The 21,611-nt window shown below is 33.7% G+C and overlaps 2 protein-coding genes across 3 annotated transcripts in view; one reads left to right on the forward strand and one right to left on the reverse strand.

Moving 5' to 3' along the window:
• Cadm2 (cell adhesion molecule 2) overlaps window positions 1-21,611 on the forward strand; it is an 889,457-nt gene that overhangs the window by 162,954 nt on the left and 704,892 nt on the right. The gene's annotated exons all lie outside the window — the stretch shown is intronic.
• LOC126505609 (60S ribosomal protein L7-like 1) lies at window positions 14,605-15,885 on the reverse strand. Its single transcript, XM_050148737.1, has one exon. The coding sequence runs from the start codon at window positions 15,883-15,885 to the stop codon at window positions 15,118-15,120; it is 768 nt and encodes a 255-aa protein (XP_050004694.1). The 3' UTR covers window positions 14,605-15,117.

Here is a 21,611-nt window from a genome sequence, read left to right on the forward strand (position 1 = left end):
CTCTCTCTCTCTCTCGGTTTCTTATTTGTTTCTGCCTATTTTCTTATTCCTTTTGAGTTTCTCTTGCATCCTCTGTACTGAAAGAATACCTATCCTTCGAAAGAACAATTCAATGAGCTCTTCCTAGACTATCTCCCAGATTTTTCTAAAAAGAAGTTTAATCGTGTAGTTCATGTTGACTTTGGACTGCCTCTCTTACTGCATTCACCTCCAGATTTCATTTGTGTATCTTGAGTACATTGTTTAGGACTGATCTAAAACTAATGTTACTCCTGAACAAATGATGTTACTTGACATTCAAGAGTTAGGTGTGTTTTCATCAACTGATTCAAGACTTTGTATTTTAAGTCAATTGGAAAATTATTTTTAAACATCGAATTGCATATAAGTTTGAAGATAAAGACAAGGGAGATGGCTTAATGGATAAAGCTATTGTCTTGCAAATATAAAGACAAAAATTTGGATACCTAGTTACCAGGTAAATTGTGGGTAGGTGTAAAGCTGCCAGTAAACCCAGAGTGGGGAAGGAGGAGACAGGAGGTTCCTGGAGGAAGCCAGCTAGCTCAATTTGATAAGCTGTCAAATTCTGACTTTAAATGAGAGACTTTATCATAATATTTGTTCTAGAGATATCGAAAAAACTGAATGTCAACATCCGTTCTCAACATAGATACACATGAGATCAAACATATAAAACACATATAAACAAACATATGAACATGCTCACGTGCAACACATGCACACACAAAGTTATAAGGCAGATTCAAATAAAAATGCTTGGAAACATTAAAAGAGGAATTAATTTCATACTGTGAAAGGCAAGCAAATATTAAACAACAAATGACATTTATCAATGCAAGAACAATGCAGGCAGGATGGACTGTTAGTATGATTTGCTGAGTATACAAGAAGTTGTAAGAAATCACTGTTCATCTTTAAATTCTGAATACTGAAAGATTTGTAAATTTTATTAAAAGTTGAGTTCATTTCAGCAAATGATTATACCACCATCTATGAGCAAAAAATATTATTAATCACTTCAAATTCCCTTTAATCCTATGTATGATATCTAAAGTTTACTTAGCAGTGTTTTCTATCAATTTTTTTTATAGCATTCCACCCAGAGGTTCAACAATCTATACATAATTTATTAAACTTGTGTCTCCCTGCCAGTTTGTAGCATACTCAGTATTTTTCAAGTAAAGGTTTTCAATTCTTTGTGTTGTGTTTCCCACTATCCTTGTGTAGAACTTCATACCAACTTTCATTATGTGCAAGTTCATGTGGAAAAGAATACTGAGTTTGTTTCATACATTTGTTTTCAAGATTATGAAGAATTTTTTTTTTTTTTTGGTTTTTTGAGACAGGGTTTCTCTGTGGTTTTGGAGCCTGTCCTGGAACTGGCTCTTGTAGACCAGGCTGGTCTCGAACTCACAGAGATCCGCCTGCCTCTGCCTCCCAAGTGCTGGGATTAAAGGCGTGCACCACCACCACCCGGCTATGAAGAAACTTTTAAATAATAAAATAGTAAAGGAAATTAATATACACAACCCAAAAAGCCTACAATACTCATTTTGTATTAATTTGATCTATCACCCTTTAAATTGCTAGACAAGAGGAGTCACTCCTTATACACAACAGTGGAAACAGTATCAAGGTAACATAATGATGTAATTTAAATTGATTTGTGACCAATTCATTTATTTTATAATAATCAGCATGACTCTATCATCCTTCCTCTATTCTTTCTCCATTCTTTCCTCCTTCCCTCCTGCCCCAATCTGTTCTTCAAAGACCTTGCGGTAATATTATAAATCTAGTTTACAGTGACATTTAAACTGCTCTTTGAATTAGGGTGCTACCCACTTTGTGTAGAAATCTGGACAAATATTAGAGAAAAGAAAACTGTTTTGGCCAGATATCAAACATTCAGTACAGAAGTGCAGAAGAAAATTCTAGTTTGAATTCCAGCTTTGTTACTTTGGGTGTGAGACTTTAGTTAATATTCTTAACCCTAGTGACTCAGTTTCATCACCTGGTAAATGAGATTAATGTTCATATATCTTTAAATATTTCTTAGTTAAAAGGTGGGAACTTTCTGACTTGTGTGCCATGTACCATGTTAAGATTAGATTTAACATACATGGGTTCATATTCCTAAATGACCACATAAGATTTGTTTCTGATTTTCTCTAATACTCTCAGTAACTGTATTATAGTGTCTGAATGCTCTATGTTCGGGTAAATGCAAGCACATTTTATAGATCTGAGTGATAATTCACCCAAGGATTACCATGTTTCTATGACTTTAGTGAGGTGTTTATTTTTGACAAAGACAAGGAAAACAAATAAAAAGTCCTAACCCATGAATATTACTTGTAATTAATATTTTATATCTATCATGATAATTAAAAATTTAACGTTATTTCAAGATTAACTAATGTTAAATAATCTTCATAAAAATAATTGTTGATCCATAGATATAAAAATTACTGTTTCATCAGAGTGATTCATTGAAGGAATGTCATTGACTCTCAGGAAAAAACACCTAAATAAAACTGAGACATGTAGTATTGCAAAAGTTCAAAATATTCCTTTTGAAGAGGATGTAAGGTTTTACAAATAGCCTGTCTGGGTTTTGTTCTGCCTGAGACAAACATAAATTACAAACACTGGATTCAATGCAGTATTTTATGAAGGATGGAAAACCAAGTATACTTTCTGACACCATAATTTATATTCAAAAAGTTTGATTTGTGAGTTGATATATATCTTCCTGAAATAAAATAATAGGAAGACTTTGGGGGAAAAGGATTAGTGTTTGAATAATACAGTGTATGGAGAAGAAAGAAAGCATGGGCAAGAACCATATGAAGTGCTATGTGTCAGTATAGTAATATATAGCATTAGGAGTGAGAAGATTGGTTATACTGTGATAAATATGTGTAGCAATGGAAGCAAGAACCAGGGTATTTTTAATGGAAGAAGTCTAGAGTGCCATCTTTGTAGCTAAACTCCTCTGACATCAAAAGCTATCCAGGAATACATCCGGAAAACTGCAGCCTTCTAAACATTATTAACAATGCACAACAATTTTGAATATTTGAATATCATGTAAAGAGTCACTTAGTTTAAATGACATTTGTTTGTTTGTTTGTTTGTTTGTTTTTTGAGACAGTGTTTCTCTGTAGCTTTTTGGATCCTGAAGCCTTTCCTAAAACCAACTCTTGTAGACCAGGCTGGCCTCGAACTCACAGAAATCCTCCTGTCTCTGCTTCCCTAGTGCTGGGATTAAAGGTGTACACCACCAGCACCTGGCATAGTTTATTGACTTCACTTGTATCTGTTGACATTCTCCTTTTTTACAGTTTTCGCTTCTCCTTCTCACTATGAAGTCCAGGCTGACCTCTCACTCCTGGACCCCTGCTTCACTCCCAAAGCATTTAGATTACAGATCTGCAAGATAATTTCTTATCCCACAACTTTTGAACTATTCACAGCTTTCAAATATAATCTAACTAATCATTTGCTAAATGAGAGGGCAGTATAGATTGTTTGAATAAAGCATATATGCAGCTTTAGTATCTGTAGTTCTTTTTTATTATTTATATTTTTTATTCATTTATTAAAGATTTCTGTTTCTTCCCCACCACCGCCTCCCATTTCCCTCCCCCTCCCCCAATCAAGTTCCCCTCCCTCGTCAGCCCAAAGAGCAATCAGGGTTCCCTGCCCTGTGGGAAGTCCAAGGACCACCCACCTCATGTCCATGGTATTAAATAATAAGGATTTCATTTACTGAGTTATGTATGTAGTGAGTATCCAAATAATTGAAAATTAAAAATGACATATTATTATCTTTTCAGGTAATCATGAAGTATAGATACTGTATACTTCATGTATATAGTATAGAATTAATGAGCAATGAATTTAGGAACACATAATTGTATAGTGTGGCTCTTGCTTGGGCATTGATCTGATCTAGAAGTTATCAACATGTACAGTAGATGTTGTATGACTTTCAACCTTGTTATTAATACAAGAATACCACTATATTTAGCATATCCATCTAAAGATTATCAACACAATTAAATAGACATGTCTAATGTTCTAAAATATACAGCAAGCTGATCCCTAAGCAAATTCTATATCAAGCTCAAACCGGTAACCAACAATTCCCATTCAACTTTAAGAAGGAAAATAGCTCCCTACATATCTCACCACTGGAGAAAATGCTGAATAAACAGAAATCTAAGTGCCCAATTTAAAACTTCCAACCTTCAGAAATACACTATGCATATTATAGATGTGGATATTATTCTCCAGTTAGCAAATATGCATCTTAATTTTTGCTAAGCGTTTAATGTTTAAAACACATAATTTTGTCTTAGATTATCAGGATATACGAATTAAGAATATATTTATACTCAAAATTAAAAGTCCTTTTATCGACCTATAGCTACTTGTCTTAGGGTTCTTGTATGATAACACAATATTTATTATTATCTTTTAAAAATAATGCACATGAATGTCAATTGTGGCTTAATGGATGTGCTTACTTTTTTATATCCAACCTTATTAAAATTGCCTGCAACTTGTTGTTTTTTTTTTCATTATTCTTTTCAAATATATTAAATCCTGACTGCAGTTTCCCCAACCTCTTCTTTCAGTCCCTCTTCTTTCATCCCTTTGCCCCTAGATCCTCTCCTCCTTCTGAAGAGGGAGGCATACCTGGTATATCAACCAAAAATGGTCTATCAAGTTGCAGGCACTTCCTCCCACACCTCACTCCCCATAAGAATAAGACTTCTATAATGGGACTGAGACACCAGTATAGTCAAAAGCCGTCAAGCTACAATTTGCTCTGCGAGCAAGATGTGCTGGGATAAAGATGGAGCAGAACTTGTGGGAGTAGCCAACTAATGACTGCTCCAACTCGAGACCCATGCCACGAGAGGAAGTCCATGCCTGATATTACCTGGAGGGGAGAAACCTGAGTCTGGATACCCCAGAGATTTAGAATAGACCTAAAGAAGGACGCTTGAAAGAAATCCCACACTAGCTCAGAATTGAGAATAATAGAGGGTTATTTATTTAGGGAAAGACTCACAAGTCACAATCCTCTGCTGAAATGGAGAACAGCCACCGAACCCGCAGCCAGAAATGAGGCCAGACAAGTGTTTAAATTGGCATTAATAGCATAAGAGGCCACGCCCAAGTGGGCAGGTAACTTAACGGCTACTGGTGGTAGGAATTCCTACAGCGTAGACCCAAACATGACCTGCACACATGCAACAAAAGTCAATGAGATGATTTCTAATGATACCCTGCATTTCTATTTTTCATGATAGCCCCAGTATGTTAAAATAGAAACCACCTGTTGAATCAGCTTTATCAAAGAACCACAATTCTCTCAACCACACACTATTTTTTCTCCTTTACTTTCAGTGTCTTAACAATGGATATTGGTCAGTTGAATTTTCTGATAAGTGCAAAGCAGCTAGCATGGTCTTTTCTGGTACGCCGGCATGTATATCCGAGTGAAGTTAAGGTTAACTTAATTTCTCACTTCAGTTGAAAATCAATTCTTCTACCCTTTTGTCATAATCCTATCAACTACACAGAGAAGCTGCTCTATTCCTGAGTTATATTTGAATTGGCCCAGGGAATTAAATTTTGACTTTCAGAAACTGAAAGGTTTTATAGGATGACAGGACCTTTTTGTCTGTATTTACCACAATAAGTAGTGACCCTGGAGCACTAAAGGGGTTTCCATAAGGGGCCTCTCCAAAGAATAGAGGACATTTGAGGGAGGAAGGGGTGAATATATGGGCTGCCTGATTGCAGACAGATGGCATACAAAAGCCGCTGCAAAGCCCACAGAAAAAGAAAAACTGTACAAAAAAACCCAACAGAACATTAAAAATGTAGGTGTAAGCAATAAAATAATCATTTAAATTCACATAGTAGTTTTCATGAGTAGGCAGTGATTTTTCTACTTGAAAATCAAACATTCTTCTTATTAAGTTATAAATCCGTAGGGGTCTGACAAGAGAAATTGGCCTTCTTAATACCCGATTTCAAGTTACAAATTGGTTTGTTTGCTAAAATTCATTCTACTGTAGCACATCCATCTGATTGCAAAGATCTTTGAGAAGCTAATGCAGGCATGCCCAGCAAATTATATGAAAATGCAATGTGTTTCTTTGTGTACCGAGCTTCACATTTTGACTGTGTTTCTGAAGTCCATGAGCAGAATAATGGTGTATTGGGGCACGGAAGTTTACCAAAAAGCAGCTAAGTGTATTAGAGTCTATACTCAGTTTCCACTTTTTCACAATATTGATGCTGGTTTTCAGAGTGCTAAAGAGACTTTTCAGTTACTGGGAAAGTCCTAAAATCTATAGATTAGAATTCCAGTACTCATGCAATGCTCTGACCATGATCTCACTTCTCTGTGGACTATATGACAGAGTCCACATGGCACTCATGGATTTTTATTTGCCTATCCTGTTTCCACTTGCCATACCTGGACATCTTTTTCCTAGTGTTATCGCTTTTCCTATGTCTAATCTTATATCTCATGAAAAGTTAAAGAGTTTTATTTAGTTAATAGCCCTTCATTATTTCAATGAAAATGCAAGACAAAACAGTTGCAATAAGTGTAATAATTGAGAAGTATTATACTTATGTTGACAGACATGATAACCTATTGAGAAAGACAATGTCAACTTGAGTTTCATGTTTTAAATTCTACTCCATTATGGTGTTATGATCTTATGGTATTTTTGAGACACAGCTTTGTAGGTTACCGAGCTCTTTCATATTTGAAATAAATGAGAATTTGAGGATGAAAGCCAACTTCAATTTAGCTTATAATTTTTGGGAAAAAAGTGTACAGAGCATGGCTCAGGGTTTAGCAAGAATCCCTGTTTACTAAACACGGTAAGACTAAACTAAACAAGTACATCATTCTGATTTAATGTGGTATTTCTTCTCCTTAGTTAGCCACCAGGATTGTTCTAGGAGCTATTGTCTTATTATTAACTGATAGAGCTGAACATAGGGTGCCTTTCATGAATGTCATAGTGACAATTGTTTCTCAAATAGGAGCCACATTAACATAATACTATGAAGAAAGACCCACATAAGTTTAGCAGAACTATCTAAATAAAACCCACTGCATTCACCCTGAAACTTGTTCAAACTATATACAACTATACAACAGCTCATATACAAACTTATAATTACTTCACGTTCAATGGTCCCAAGTCTTCAATCCTTTTCAGCATGAACCAAATCTTTAACATCTCATGTGACACTTACTCAAACAGAATCTTGTTTATTGTTTCTGATAAAGTTAGAGATAATTGCCTCATTTAAAATATTCAGTTTGGTTGGGCTATAAAAATAAAACACACTAAAAATATGAAGTGTTAAAATGTTGATCTCCTAAAGATTTGAGTAGTGTTTGAAAAGGCTTTGAAAGAAAGGTAAAGGTTGTGAACAAGTTGGTGAATGGGTAAAATTCTGTAGTTATAAAAGAAGAACATAGAGCTATTGTTTTCTATTCCAGAATAGTGACAATATTATACATTTGAAATTGCTCATTTTCAACTTGGTTTAAGCAAGAAATAACCATTCTATTGTCCGTGATCCCAGAGAAGCTAGGTAGCATTTCAAAGTAGCTATAGCTATGAAGGACAGTTCTGAAGCATCTAGCCTAAGAAAAAATATATAAGGTAATAAATATATTAATTACTCTAATTCTATAGCTAAATATTATATACAAGTATCAAAATATGTCTATATAAAATACTATTTTCATTAAATATAAAATAAAATTAATAAGTACCCAGTTGTTGTTGTGTCTAAGCTTACACAAATCCAATAAAATAAATTTTATTAAATTGACATTTATGTAATAATTAGTCTTCTCATGTAGGACTAAGACTCTGAGGACCTGTATAATTAACTAAGGAATTTAATAATTTAAGAACTTCATATCTTAGGGGACATGGAAGAAATAAATATTACTTCTGTTTCTGAATTTCAATAGAAAATGATTGAATAATATGTTCCATATCTTTGACAAGCACCCTAAATTATTACACAGTTGTCTGTTTCTGAAGACTAAGAAAAAGTGAGCTTGTAAAACAGCAGCAGGATAGATGTGCATCTCAATAAGACCATTTGTTAAATATTAGGTTTGTTAAATATAATGTAGATGAAACATCCCATCTGTTCTAAACATGGTGTGCAATATTTTCTAACATTTATCACTTTAATTGAACCAGAAAACATTTTGTCACAGAACTTATTTTTCAAAAATAAATTTCTGAAGATTCAACTTTTGAATAATCACTTTCTTATATTTTTCGTTGTAAGCCTAGCCTTTAATGACTAATCCATCCTTACATCCCTGAGTAAACACTTTTTGTGACAAAGCTATTGAATAGTTTTATTTATTTTTAAAAAAATAAGATGGTAAATTAGGTGTGTGTGTGTGTGTGTGTGTTTATATAAGTGCTATCAAGCAGCTTATGCCTAGTTGTTGTTCTGTATCTCAACAGATGTTGGTTGTTCCTCTGTTTCAGGGTCACCCTATTATTCCATTACATTCCAGATATTTTTCTTTGCAGAGCTAACTGCAAAAATGACACATACACACACACAAAAACTAGTTAAACTGGAGAGAACCTGCTACTATAACTCTGGTAGTTACTATATAAAAACACATAAACACTTCAGGAGGTGGATATTGCATTCCTTTTTCTTCTGAAAGTACAGACAGAGGAATGTCACTGAATTGGTTATTGGCACACATAGAGAAGAGAAATATTGAGTAAAAGTTAATACTGAGCTTGATATATAAGTTAAGCACGGTTCATCTCCTAGGTGTTTCACATTTAAAGGCAAGGAGTCCAGAATATATTCTGCTATAGGAAGCATTCTTATTGTCTAGTCTATGAGTACAGGTCAAATTTTGTGTCACAGGTGATAGATTGCTAAATTTGTAATTAAAGAAATGCTACCAAAATATCCATATGTATGGATGACAGAGATATGAGAAACACATCATTGGTATATTGATAGGCAGTTAGAAATATAATACATAATTGGAAGATTAGATAAATGAAAGTTTGACAGATAAATATTGCCTGAATAGCTGATATATATTGAGATGATAGGTAAATGATATAAATATAGGTTGCTAGATAGATGGTACTTAGACTATGTTATAGTTAATTTGACAAATTAACAGTTTATATATAGAGGCAGATATATGATTGGTATATAGATGGATGATAGAGACAGAAAAATAGATATATGGTAGATGATAAAATCCTTACCTAATAACCTATATATATTTATTTGCCGTTAAAACATTCATGCCAATGTCAATGTTTAATATAGAGGCCTATAACTATATCATTTTACTTCAAGACAATATTAAAGATAAATGAATGACAGTACTCATAGGGTCATTTTATACTCGAATTTCTTTAATTTTTTTTTACTTCTCTCTATGTAATGCTTTTCATATGTATTCCTGAGTCAGAATTTGAAGGACCACAAACTTTAAATAGGAAAACTGAAAAGAAAAATGGAGATACAAACAAAGGTAATACAATATTTTTATATCCTTTGGCAGCATAATTTTCAAACTGTTTAAGGAAGTGTCGTTACAGACAGTATCAAGTTGCAATTGTACACGAATTTCCTCTTGGTGAAAAAGGATAACAGAAACATTAATACAGGACTAATAAGTCTGTGAGAATAGTGTAGGTTCTAGCTAATATTCATAATCATGTGTCAGGAATCTGTATCTAAGACAAAGTTCATTAGGGCAAAGCTTATGTTTCTTCGAATTGTCATATTTAAAAATCTCAATTTTCAGCTAAAGAATGTTTTAGGGACCTGTCTCCTGAGACTTTTCCAGAATGCAATCAAGCATGTCTTGAATTGTAGAGGCAAATCCCTATAAATGCTTTATTTCTTTTAGTGTGAGAACATGTCACCAATGAACAGATATATTAAAAAGTATTCATATGAGGAATTTGTGTTTCACATGTTTAAACATGATAATTTATTATTTGTGTGAATTGGTAAATTCACGATAGCATATTACTTTGCATTTTTAAATTTTATCTGAGTTTCAATTGTAGGATCATGTGATAACTTCTTTAACAGATTAATTAAATATAAATAACCAAATTATCATTCAAAGATAAAACTTATTCATACAGATACATACATATATATGTATATATACATGCATTATATATGTGTATATATATATATGCATTAATACATAAGAGCAATCCAAATTTGACCAACACTTATAATGGGATATTGCAAATTCCTCAAATCCTGCAGTTGTCAACAGATATACTAAAGATACCCCAAACTGTACAGATAGGTTTCAATTCACAAGTTAACTGCTAGAGTATTAAATCTGAGTTAATGAGATATAGTGCACTTCTATGTATGGAAATCATGGAAACAATAGATGTTGAATTAGTCTACCCTCTTTATAAGATGATATCCATTCTATAGAGCCGAGGGTGCTAAATTCAGCTTCAATTTAGCAAGACATTGTGACTAGAGGCAGAGGAAATAGATCCTTACAAGTTTTGGGGCAGCCTGCTTTACCATTGACCAGGTAGCTAGATACAAGAAGACATTGTTTAAAATATAAACAAGCAAGAAGACACATAAACTTTACTCTATAAAAATGATAATAGTATTCACAATTTTATGTAACATTACTTAAATTAATGAGTGTGGAATTAGAGAATTTAAGAATGGACTTAAAAAGTAGATCCTAAGTTATTTTAGGAATTACTCTTAATGTTATTCTGCTTTAGGCTTCACTTAATAAAATTCCAAGAGAGAAATAAATTCTTTTTCATACTCATAATGTGTGCTTAGGGGTATACAGTTTTAATATGCATTTTTTCATAGTGACATATTTCTAATAGTAGAAATGAAAAACTTCTAAATATTTAAAGATCCACTGGTTTTAATATGTCTTAAGGCATGAATTAATGTGATGAATTTCTGATAAAAAATATCCTTGATTTTATTTAAAGAAAATATAGGAATTGGTCTACATAATGAAAGAGATAGTATTTAACTCTTATAAAAATTGAATATTAGCCAGTAATTATTTTTTTTGCATGTAACATACTCAGTGGATATATTTAGATATCTTGGGGACATTTTGACATGTTAGATACAGTTCCGGGGATACACTTTAAAATAAATAGTAGTCAGTTTGATAGAGTTCATCTTGTCTAGTGTTGTTTTATAAATTTATTTAATCTTTTTCATTCCAATTCTTTATAATGTAGATTCAATTGACCCAAGGTATAATTATTTAAGTCAAGGGAGTTTTATAAAGAAATCCAAGATCATAGCATCATTTATGAAACAGAAATTAAAATTTGCATTATACGGTCTCAGAAGTTCACTCTTTCATAATGAGTCTGTCTTTGTCTTTGAAAAACTATGTAGGAAGGTGACATAAATGCTTCTCTGAGAATGAATCTACTTCCTCAACCAAACTCCCAATTAAACCAAAATATTTAGCTTTTTATATAATGCAATTTTACACATTGAAATATGGAGTATTAATTAAACTATAATTTAAAACAAATATAATGCAATTTCTATTGTTTTGTGTTTATTTCAGATTGAATAATATCTGTAAAAATCTAGACTGTGTGGTAAAATACTAAATTTATTTCCGTTAAGATAGCAACAATGAGATGATTGCTGACCATCAGGTCTTAAATTTGTGGCTGTGTTAAGTAAGAGATCAATAGTCACAATTTCAATTTAGTATTTGTTTGTAGTAGAAGCTTTGAATTTGTATTTCAAACCCATAATTTCTTACAAATTTTGGAATTGTTACGCTTGCTAAGTCAAGCAGTCCTTTTTAGTATTTCTATGCTTATATCCAGATAAAAGTTTAATATCATTTTTCCAGCAAAGAACTCCATGCAGAAGGTCTTTGTTGTAACTTCTTAGATTTTATAGGTAAAACACATTAGTTATGCAAGATATCTTAAACATTTATTTACACTGTCTATAAAGTTTTTTTCCTTTATTATGCTAGCATGTTAAAATAAATGCATGCCTATATATGTATGCATTGGATTTAGCTAAATGTATCAATATTTGATCATTGGTTTTACTATTTACGATATTGAACGAGATATATTTCAGACAACTCAGAATTTAATTTTAATATAAATCAAGATACAGTCATCTATATGGTCGCATTTTATTTTACCCAGCTTCTTTTCTTCTTTTGCCTAAATTATAACCTTTAAATTTGCATTTGTGACATATATGCCAAAGCCAAATTCTTTGTACTTTCTCTCTCTCTCTCTCTCTCTCTCTCTCTCTCTCTCTCTCTCTCTCTCTCACACACACACACACACACACACACACACACACACACACACACACATACATATATAGGCACACACATACATATATCTATAAACACAGATTCTGGTTCAAAACTTCATGCAGGTAGCTCAGATTATTCTTCTGTGTAACTTTGATACCCCTTTGATAAAATAATCATATTCATAGTTTTATTTATTTTCTCTTTGAAATGCAAGCTACAGGAAAGCAAAATTCCACTCCAGTTTTCTTAGAAATAAAATTGGCCCATGATATAGTGAGAAAAAAAAAGTTTACCAGTGTTTCATAATCTTCAGTAACTGTCAAATTTAGTAAATTTATTTTGCTTAACTTTGTTTCTTCAGAAATGGACACTATGTTTACATTCATTTGTATGATGGTGCTTTGAGATCGTATCTTGATTCATTCCTAATCATGAGTTAAATACGTAATCTTTAAAATGATTTTACGTATGCATGTATTTGTGCATACATGTGTACATACACTTACACACATACACATTAATATATAGAAAATCTAGCAACCTTTATCTTCTTTTCATAATAAATAATAATGTATATTTTCCTGTGGGAAAAATGTCTCAATATTCTTAGCTTTCTATTTATTTATAAATTCCATCAAAATGAATTTTAAAATAAAATTATTAGAAATGCCTAATGATTCTGATTCCCAAGTGCATTTGAGAAATGTGTATTGAGCAAGATTATGAGTGCTCTATTTATAGTGTAACTTTTGAGACTGAAATATCTGTTCACTGAAACTTTAGAAAATTTTGCCATGGAGAATTCCAAAGTTTTGTTTTTCTTGCTGATAGTGCGATATTGAAGCAAATTATGAGTCCTTAGTAGAAAAAGAAAAAAACCACCTACTGTCAAAAATAATAATGTAATAACAACTATCTCAGAATTAAAATGACAGGTTTTTTTTTCAGCTTGCTTCTTTCTCATAATTGGCATTTATCCAAAAGCTCCAAATATGGTTGAAATTATTTACCTGGAAGTACATTTGAAATCAGTTCATCCTGGAGCTTTTAAAAGTAAGCTGTGCTACTGAAAATTGGATGTCTCCTGAGTAAAGCATTGCAATCTTTTCAATGAATATGATGGGAGATTGCTAACATCTGTTTTTAACATTTGTCGAAAATTATTTAAGCTCTTTTCTGCCGTGCTTAATTTTGAGGCTTTGTGTTTTCAAGTTACCTTATGTTGGCTGAAGCTGGCCTAGGTGAACATTCGAGAAAAGCTCTTTGGCTCATGCAGTCATCACTAAACATATTATGTGATTAAGATGAAACCCAATCAAGAATATTTATGTTCCTAAATAGAGAGGTAGATATGAATGTTATATTTTTAGTTTTGAAGTATATTTGTGTGTATATATACATATATACGTATACAATCACATTATATATATATATATATATTACATATTGTAATGTCGACATCGGTTTCTGTCCCACCAATTCTCACATCAGTTTAGACCCAAATAAATGCAGAGGCCTACAATAACTATAAATTGATTGGACTATTAGTTCAGGCTTATTAACTCTGATAACATATATTAGCCCATAATACTTGTCTGTGTTAGCCACGTGGCTTGGTACCTTTTTCGGCGAGGCAATCACATCTGTATACATCATGTACAATAGACAATGTATGACATATAATAACAATATAATGTCCATGTTATATAAAAATTATATGATATATATATGAATATCACACACACCATGTGATATATGTAAATATAATGTTAAATAAAAAACATTATCATTTCTCCCAAGAAGCAAAAGTTGGGAAATTATGTTCATTTAATTTCTGTAGGCTGTTAAAATTTGCGGACAACATCATTCATACAGATAGTTATCAGTCTAATATAGTTTTAAATCCTACTTTATTATATGAATCTATTTTGTTACATACATTTAGAATATGTATAGATTATTTAAAGTTTTTTTAAGACCTGCTGGTCTAAAATTATTTATGCCAGTGTAGTCTAAACTCATGACAATCCTCCTGCTTACACTTGGAGTATTGGGATTGTAGGTTTGTTCGGGGGCACCTGGGAGGGGGAAGCACAGTCTTCATTACTGTGGACACTGGTAATTCATCAGAACTCCAGTCAATAACTCTCATTGGATGCTTATGCAAGCCACTCTTTTTTTTTTTTTTTTTGGTTTTTCGAGACAGGGTTTCTCTGTGGCTTTGGAGCCTGTCCTGGAACTAGCTCTAGACCAGGCTGGTCTCGAACTCACAGAGATCCGCCTACCTCTGCTGGGATTAAAGGCGTGTGCCACCATCGCCCGGCTAAGACTTTCTTCTTCCAGACTCAAGTATGCCCCTCGGTCTGGACCATGGCATTCCGAGAACTGGAAGGGGCGGGAGGGGTGTTTGGATTATTTGCCCACCCAGATATTAAACACCAAGATATCAGGCTGGACAAAGTAGGGTAACTCCTCCAAGGCCTACGTTGATCCAGAGACAGGGGCAGCCACTGTGGAGAACATCCTTTTCCATGAAAGGGGGCTGTGCTGAGGTTTCCAATGCTCACACCCTGCTGTCTTTTTGCAGACCACTTCCAGGTTTTGAAGGCAGAAAATAGTCTTCTTTGAAGACATTGATAATTTTATTAACAAATGCACACTTCAATGCATTGTCTTCTGGAAATCCTGGTCCCAGTTTAGTTCAGCTGGCGGATGAGCTGATTGATGCGTTCACCCCGATAGCCAGGAGAGCCCATCTCCTTGAGGAACCCCACTCTGTTCTTGGTAGCGTGACGGGCCACAGAGAGGTGGAATGGGCACAAGAATGAAGAGATCGCCCGGAAATGCTTCCCCGGGAAGGCAATTTCATGGATGAGGTCTTCCAGGCAAATGACACCAAATCTCCCCAGGTGCTCCTCAATCACGGTGTTGTCGGTCAGAGGGACAGTCTTATTATTAATCTTCGCTTGTCCACGTTTCAAGATGAGTTCCCGGACAGATTTCAGATTTGGAAATCCCCAGGTCACATAAGGCTCCACTGTACGCAGCATTCTTACAGTCTGAGGGGTGACATTGATGAAGACACCACTGAACAATTTCTTCAGGCGAAGTTTTGCTATGGTGTTCTGTACCAGAGAACTCACTCCTTCTATCCTTTCAATGCGCATGACGAAGGCCAGGGAGTGTTTATCGGGTGCTTCCAGTGCACGAGGCTTCACCTCTAGTCGCCGGACTCGCACCATGTCCCGCTTCTGCCGCCAGGAATCATGCAGGAATGACTCCAATCGCTTAAACCTGAACTGTTTCGATTTTCCCTCCCTCCTTGCCAAAAGTGCCTGCTTTGCCTGGGTGGCTTTGAGGGCCTGATAAGCCTTCCTCTTTTTCAGGAGATTTTCTGGAACCAAAGGGATCTTTTTTCTTTCTCCTTCCTCCGCCATCTTTCCGGCTCTACAGCTACTGCTCATGCGCCAAGCCACTCTTATTAAACTCTGCAATTTTCCCATGTGCATAGAGAGAACTGGACCAAGAAGAAGAGAGCAAGAGGGAAGCGGGAGAGAGGAAGGACAGGGAACCTGTGAAGTAGGAGTACATACATGAAGTGGTGAATTTATAAATAAAAGGACAATTTTGCAAATATGCAGCAATGCTCTATGTCTGAAATGATTTAAAACACAAACCTGGGCATTTTCCTCAGTCATTGGGCATATGCTTTGTATAAAACATCATGGAATAACCTTGTGTTTTAATGTAGCCTCATCAACAGCAACTGCAAATAAATACAATGTGTTCAGTCATTTCACATTCCTACACCTTTATAATTTGTCTGAATTCAAATACCAAAACAGTAAATCATTAAGAAAATGAATAGTGAATGTCTGTTTTAAACTAGCAATATTTACCCTTTCCAGTCTTATGCAGTTAGTAGAAATCTATAAATAATCAGAGTTGAGTGTATTAACACAGCAAAATAGTCTCATGTTGTTGTTGTCACATGAAATTTTTATTTTTGTGCTGCAGTTGCAGAGCATTGCGTACTGTCAAAAAGAATTAGGTTACCTGGGGATGAATATTCTCTAATGATGAGATTGCCAGATTGCAGTCCTTGGTGAGACCCAGTTCCTATTCTTGGAACCCATGGATAATACTCAGCTTAAACTTCTGCCTGACCCTTTAACTGTGATTACTTTTTGTTTATTCATTACGAAAACAGAGTCTCCTCCAATTCAAGATATACATTTAATCACTTGCCAAAAAATTAATAATGGATCAATATCAGAGACACAGAAAGAATAAGATGTAATGAAACATCTGAAGAAGAAAGTGTCACTCGATAATGATTCTAGTACAATGTATTGCTTTTCCTTTGGGGTAACATCAATTGAAACGATGGAGCCTTGAAAGCTAAACATACTTTCTACTACTGATATATATATTCCAATCAAAATCATTGCATTCTAAATTTTACTCAGCAATGGTTTCTCTAAGCTGGTGAGCTTGCAAGGGAAGTTCCTAAAGGGGTCAGTGGATAAGGTGCTATTTACAATTCATGTATGACAAGACAGAGAAAGCAGAGTGGTCCCAGGAAAACTCAGGATGGGAGAGACTGACATGTGTGCTGCGCAAGGACAGCCTATTCATAGCTGAAGTAAAGTAACACAAAATTTTGACTTACTTTATGAAATAATGTACATTGATTGCAAATTAAATAATTTTAATTTTATTCTTCATGGGCAAATAAAATCTATATATCTATATCTATCTCTATCTCTATCTATATCATCTATCATCTCTCTATCTATCTATCTATCTATCTATCTATCTATCTATCTATCATCTATCTATCTATCTATCCCCATACCAAGTTTCCTTTTCATCATTTGACAGACATCTAGGTTATTATATAATATGGACACTGTAACCACAACTTCATTAACCATGAATGTGCCAGCAATCTCTCTAATATGCTGCCTTAGATTCATTGGAAGTATCTTCAAAGTAAATATTTTTATGTTCTGTTATTGAACAGATATGAGTTGAACTTTTTCCAAACAAAATGAAAAGGAGACGGAAATTATATAAAGTACAGTTGCATTTTATTTAAGGGAATTCTGTTGAATCATAAGAACACGAGACATTTGAGCCCTGCAGTAGTACAGAAAATTCAATTTTTAAAGCTGTAGTTATGCGAAGATTTTGTTCCCGTTCTTTTTTATTGCCTATCATGGCTGATTCTCTTGAACATAGCATCCATGCCTACAAAGTTTAGTTTTGTTGCTGTTAGCCATCATTTTGTTTACATCCAGATATAGATCATTAAGTCCTTAGGGTACAAACGTCTTTTCACAACCCAGGCTATAGTTGGTAAAGCTCTGAAAATGAGAGAAATGCAAACATTTAAGGGACTCAAGAGGTTACTGTTCACTAACCTCCTGGCCAGAAAAAAACATCTATGATCTCCCTATTTTTTTTGTTTGCTTTTTTGTTTTTGCAGCTGGAATATACTTGAAAAGCTTGTAAAATACCGTTCTTTTCAGAGCACTCCATGTTACTATGCAGCATGTTTCAGCATCAGAAAGTTCATCTTTAAGTTTAGCTGGCATCTTTTTTTTTTTGCATTTTGATAAGGCGCAAAAACTAATCATTCTTACCCATAGTAAAGACTTTTAAATATTTGGTATCTTCTATTGTGATCTCTAAGCATGTGACAAGTAAATGAGCAAGTAAACTGTTCGGTTTGTATATTGTGTTTCTTGCTTATTTATATACTCAGACTTTCTAGCTAGTGAGACCCAGAAAACTGAGGCTTTTTATTCCCTTGGGCCATGGTTTACTGTTTTTCACTTGCAACCTTCTCCTCTCACCTGCCAACTCATTTCTTAAAAGATGTTTTCAATGTGTCCCAGTAAAGACGTGGGATGACCCAATTGAGAATGAACGAGAGACTACAGCTACTACTCAGGTGCTTCACCTTTCGCATTGGTTTGTATTTATTATCACAACTTCAATAGAAATTTATACACTCCTATAAGATGTTTCACTATGAATAATTATGATGTTTGAGGGGTGACTACCAAATCTTGAAATGATTTCTAAATATAAGTGGGTTATTAAAAAGGTATGGGAAAATTGCTATGGGCACTGCACAAATGCTATGCTGCTATCAAAATATTTAATATACAGTTAATGTTGGAACAAAAGATTTATAGTCATCTATACAGGCACAAAATAAATGAAAATAAGAATTTCATCTTTATTTGCTACCATATTATCAATGGTAACAAAAAGGTGCAAGCAATCCTGCTGGGTGTGTAGATTATGAAATTTTTATAGTCATATTTAGAAAATAATGGAACTTTGACACTTGCACTGTGGATGAAATGAATGGAAGACAAATATATAGATATTTGCCAGAAGCAGAAATATAAAGAGAAGGAGAAGTGGGCATCATTTCTCCTTCAATTGAGGAAACAGTGGTTCTGGAAATGAATGGTGGTGATGACTACATAACAAATTGATTTCTAGAAATGACTTTATGTACCTGATGGTTGATTTCATTTGTCAGTTACTACCTAAAATCACCTTGGAGAGGAGCAGAGCAGATTTCCTTGCATACTTGGAATTATCTTGGTTAAGTTAATGGAGTCATGAAAACCTTCCCACTTTCTGATCCATGAATGAATACATTTTTCATGCCCTTGGTCCATTGACCTCCAGTCTGTGGTGAGCTGTACCTTGAACTGTGAACCAAAGTAAACCCATTCTTCCTTCAGTTGCCTTTGTCTGGGTTTCCCTGAAGTACACATTCTAAGTATTTTTAGTCGAAATGTTTTTGTTGAGTATATTTAACCATGATTTATTTTTAAAGAGATAAGGTCATTTATTTGCAATAGTGAATTAATACACTAGGGAATGTCATGAGGAAATAAGCTAAATATGATCCTTTGCAACTATATATTCCATATGTCAAACCCACCAAGAGTTCCAAATGCAAAGGTTGCTCTGAGTCACGTCTTACTGTTATGAGCTATGGAGCATTACAGCGAGAAAGATAAATCAATAACGGTTAAAGCTGCAGGCCAATGCAGGACAGCATCTTACTACTTTATGGGTTTAGAAATGATGCCATGAGCATCTCCAGAATGACTTGTCTGAATTTCCTCACGAAGCCACGGGCTATTCTTGTGTTTTGTCATACTCCATGTTCCCCTATGGACTCAGCAGCTTGTTCATATAACCTACAGCATTTTTACCTAGCTTTCTTAGATATTTTCTTTCTCATGCTATGCAGACATTGCACTTATCTTCAGACTGAGTGTACTAAAGCAAAATTAGGTCAATTCTATTAGGGATAATTTAAAAAGTGTTTGAAACATTTTCATTCAATGAGACTCTCTTAGATGAATGTCAGAAAGCTCACTTTTTTTTTCTATCAGCGCTGTGCAGTTTGCTGTGGGGTTTTATAATTTTGTGAAACTGACGACTTGATTGCTTTAGGGAAATTCAGATGCAGATTTTACCTTGAAGAGTCAAAAGCATTGCTAAATGATGGATCAAGCGTAATGGGATTAAGGATTTTTTCCCATCCTTTTTATATTAATTACCCATCCATAAAGAGAGAAACTAATCACTCTGTCCCTGACTAATGCTCTGTAGGCTTTTGATATCTGTTGGATGAAACTATTACAAAAGATAATGTTGGAAAAATTATTTTCTACTTTAGATATGCATATAAAAGTAGAATTGGCAGGTTTTAAATTTCTGAGACTAAGTGAAGTCAAGAAATGCCACTCCGTGTAGGGAAGCAAAACTTAACAGCTATCTTTGATGTTAAAAATAAATGTGATATGTGTGTTAATAAGCTAGCTGCCCATTAACCCAGCTACATAATGACAAAACTGTTACAAATTGAACCTTGGCTGAGGATGCCCTACCAGGGTACAGATAATGAAAAGGACTCTTGCTTTACCTTTGGCAGAACTACATGCATTTAGATCTTTTTAAGAAATAAGAACTACCTTAATCGTCTCTCTACCAAGAGTTCATCCACTGTTAATATATTTTTAACACACCATTTTATTTTCCAGTTACTCTTTTTTCAAAGTAATATACCACTACTAGGTAATAAATTATTCAAATAATAGCTACTGATCTAGAAGAAATTGTGTTACACACATATGAATGAGTAAACAAAGAATTCTTACTAACATTTAAAAAACGGTTAATTAATTTTAAATCTAATTTGAATAATGTGAGAATGCTAACCCCAAAACACACACATCATATATAATGTGAAGAGATATAAATAGGCATAGAAAATAGATGTTTCTATATATACAAATGAATAATTAAGAATAAAAAATGAAATACATATTTTATGAAAAATTAGGACTATTTACCTAGAATGCACTATTAAATGTAATCTGTAAAATACATTTAAATTTCCTTGAGTTTCCATAATTAGAACAATTTTGAAAATGCTAATAAATTGATTAATTCTGTTCTCTACTTCTTGAATATTTACAGCCCCACAAATACTTAATGAAGAATCTACTGTACCATGTTGATGCTGCTAACCAAACCCAGGTTCTGTGATGAGCTGTCATTGATTTAATTGCTGAGCCATCTCTTTAGCCAGATCTGTAGAATTCTTACATGGTGAAATAAAACATTATTATAATCTTTATGTACAGTAGATTCTTCATAAGTATATACTAGTGCATATACATACTTGCAGGAAAATGTATATGCATGACATAAATAAATATAACTAAAGACTAATTTTTAATGCTCTAGATTAATCTATAGGCATACATTTACAGGTATGTATTAGTCAACATAGCTAAGACAATAAGTTACATAAAACATGTTATATAGTATTAATATATGATTTATAATATATTTTCTTATAAAGTAAGTAATATACAAATACAAGATTGTATTTCACATGTAATTATATATTAATACACCTAAGAGATTACATGTGGTCTTAAAACAGGGACACTGATTGTCTTTGGTTGCAAGCCTATAAAGAGGGCACATTCATAAATTCAAGTATTTTCTCTTAATCTTACAGTCATTCTTTAAATAATGCCTTGAAAGTGCTAGTTCCAGGAAATGGGCTTTTTCAGTTCCTCATTAAGGTTTGATTTGATGACTAATGTCTAACGCAATTTTGAAAGGAATCATAATT

Source organism: Alexandromys fortis, unplaced genomic scaffold, assembly GCF_014885135.2.
Source record: "Alexandromys fortis isolate MF-2015 unplaced genomic scaffold, M_Fortis_MF-2015_v1.1 scaffold_4, whole genome shotgun sequence".
NCBI lineage: Eukaryota > Metazoa > Chordata > Mammalia > Rodentia > Cricetidae > Alexandromys > Alexandromys fortis.

Coding starts and splice junctions, on each gene's coding strand:
- LOC126505609 (XM_050148737.1), bottom strand. CDS start 15,885: ATGAGCAGTAGCTGTAGAGCCGGAAAGATGGCGGAGGAAGGAGAAAGA.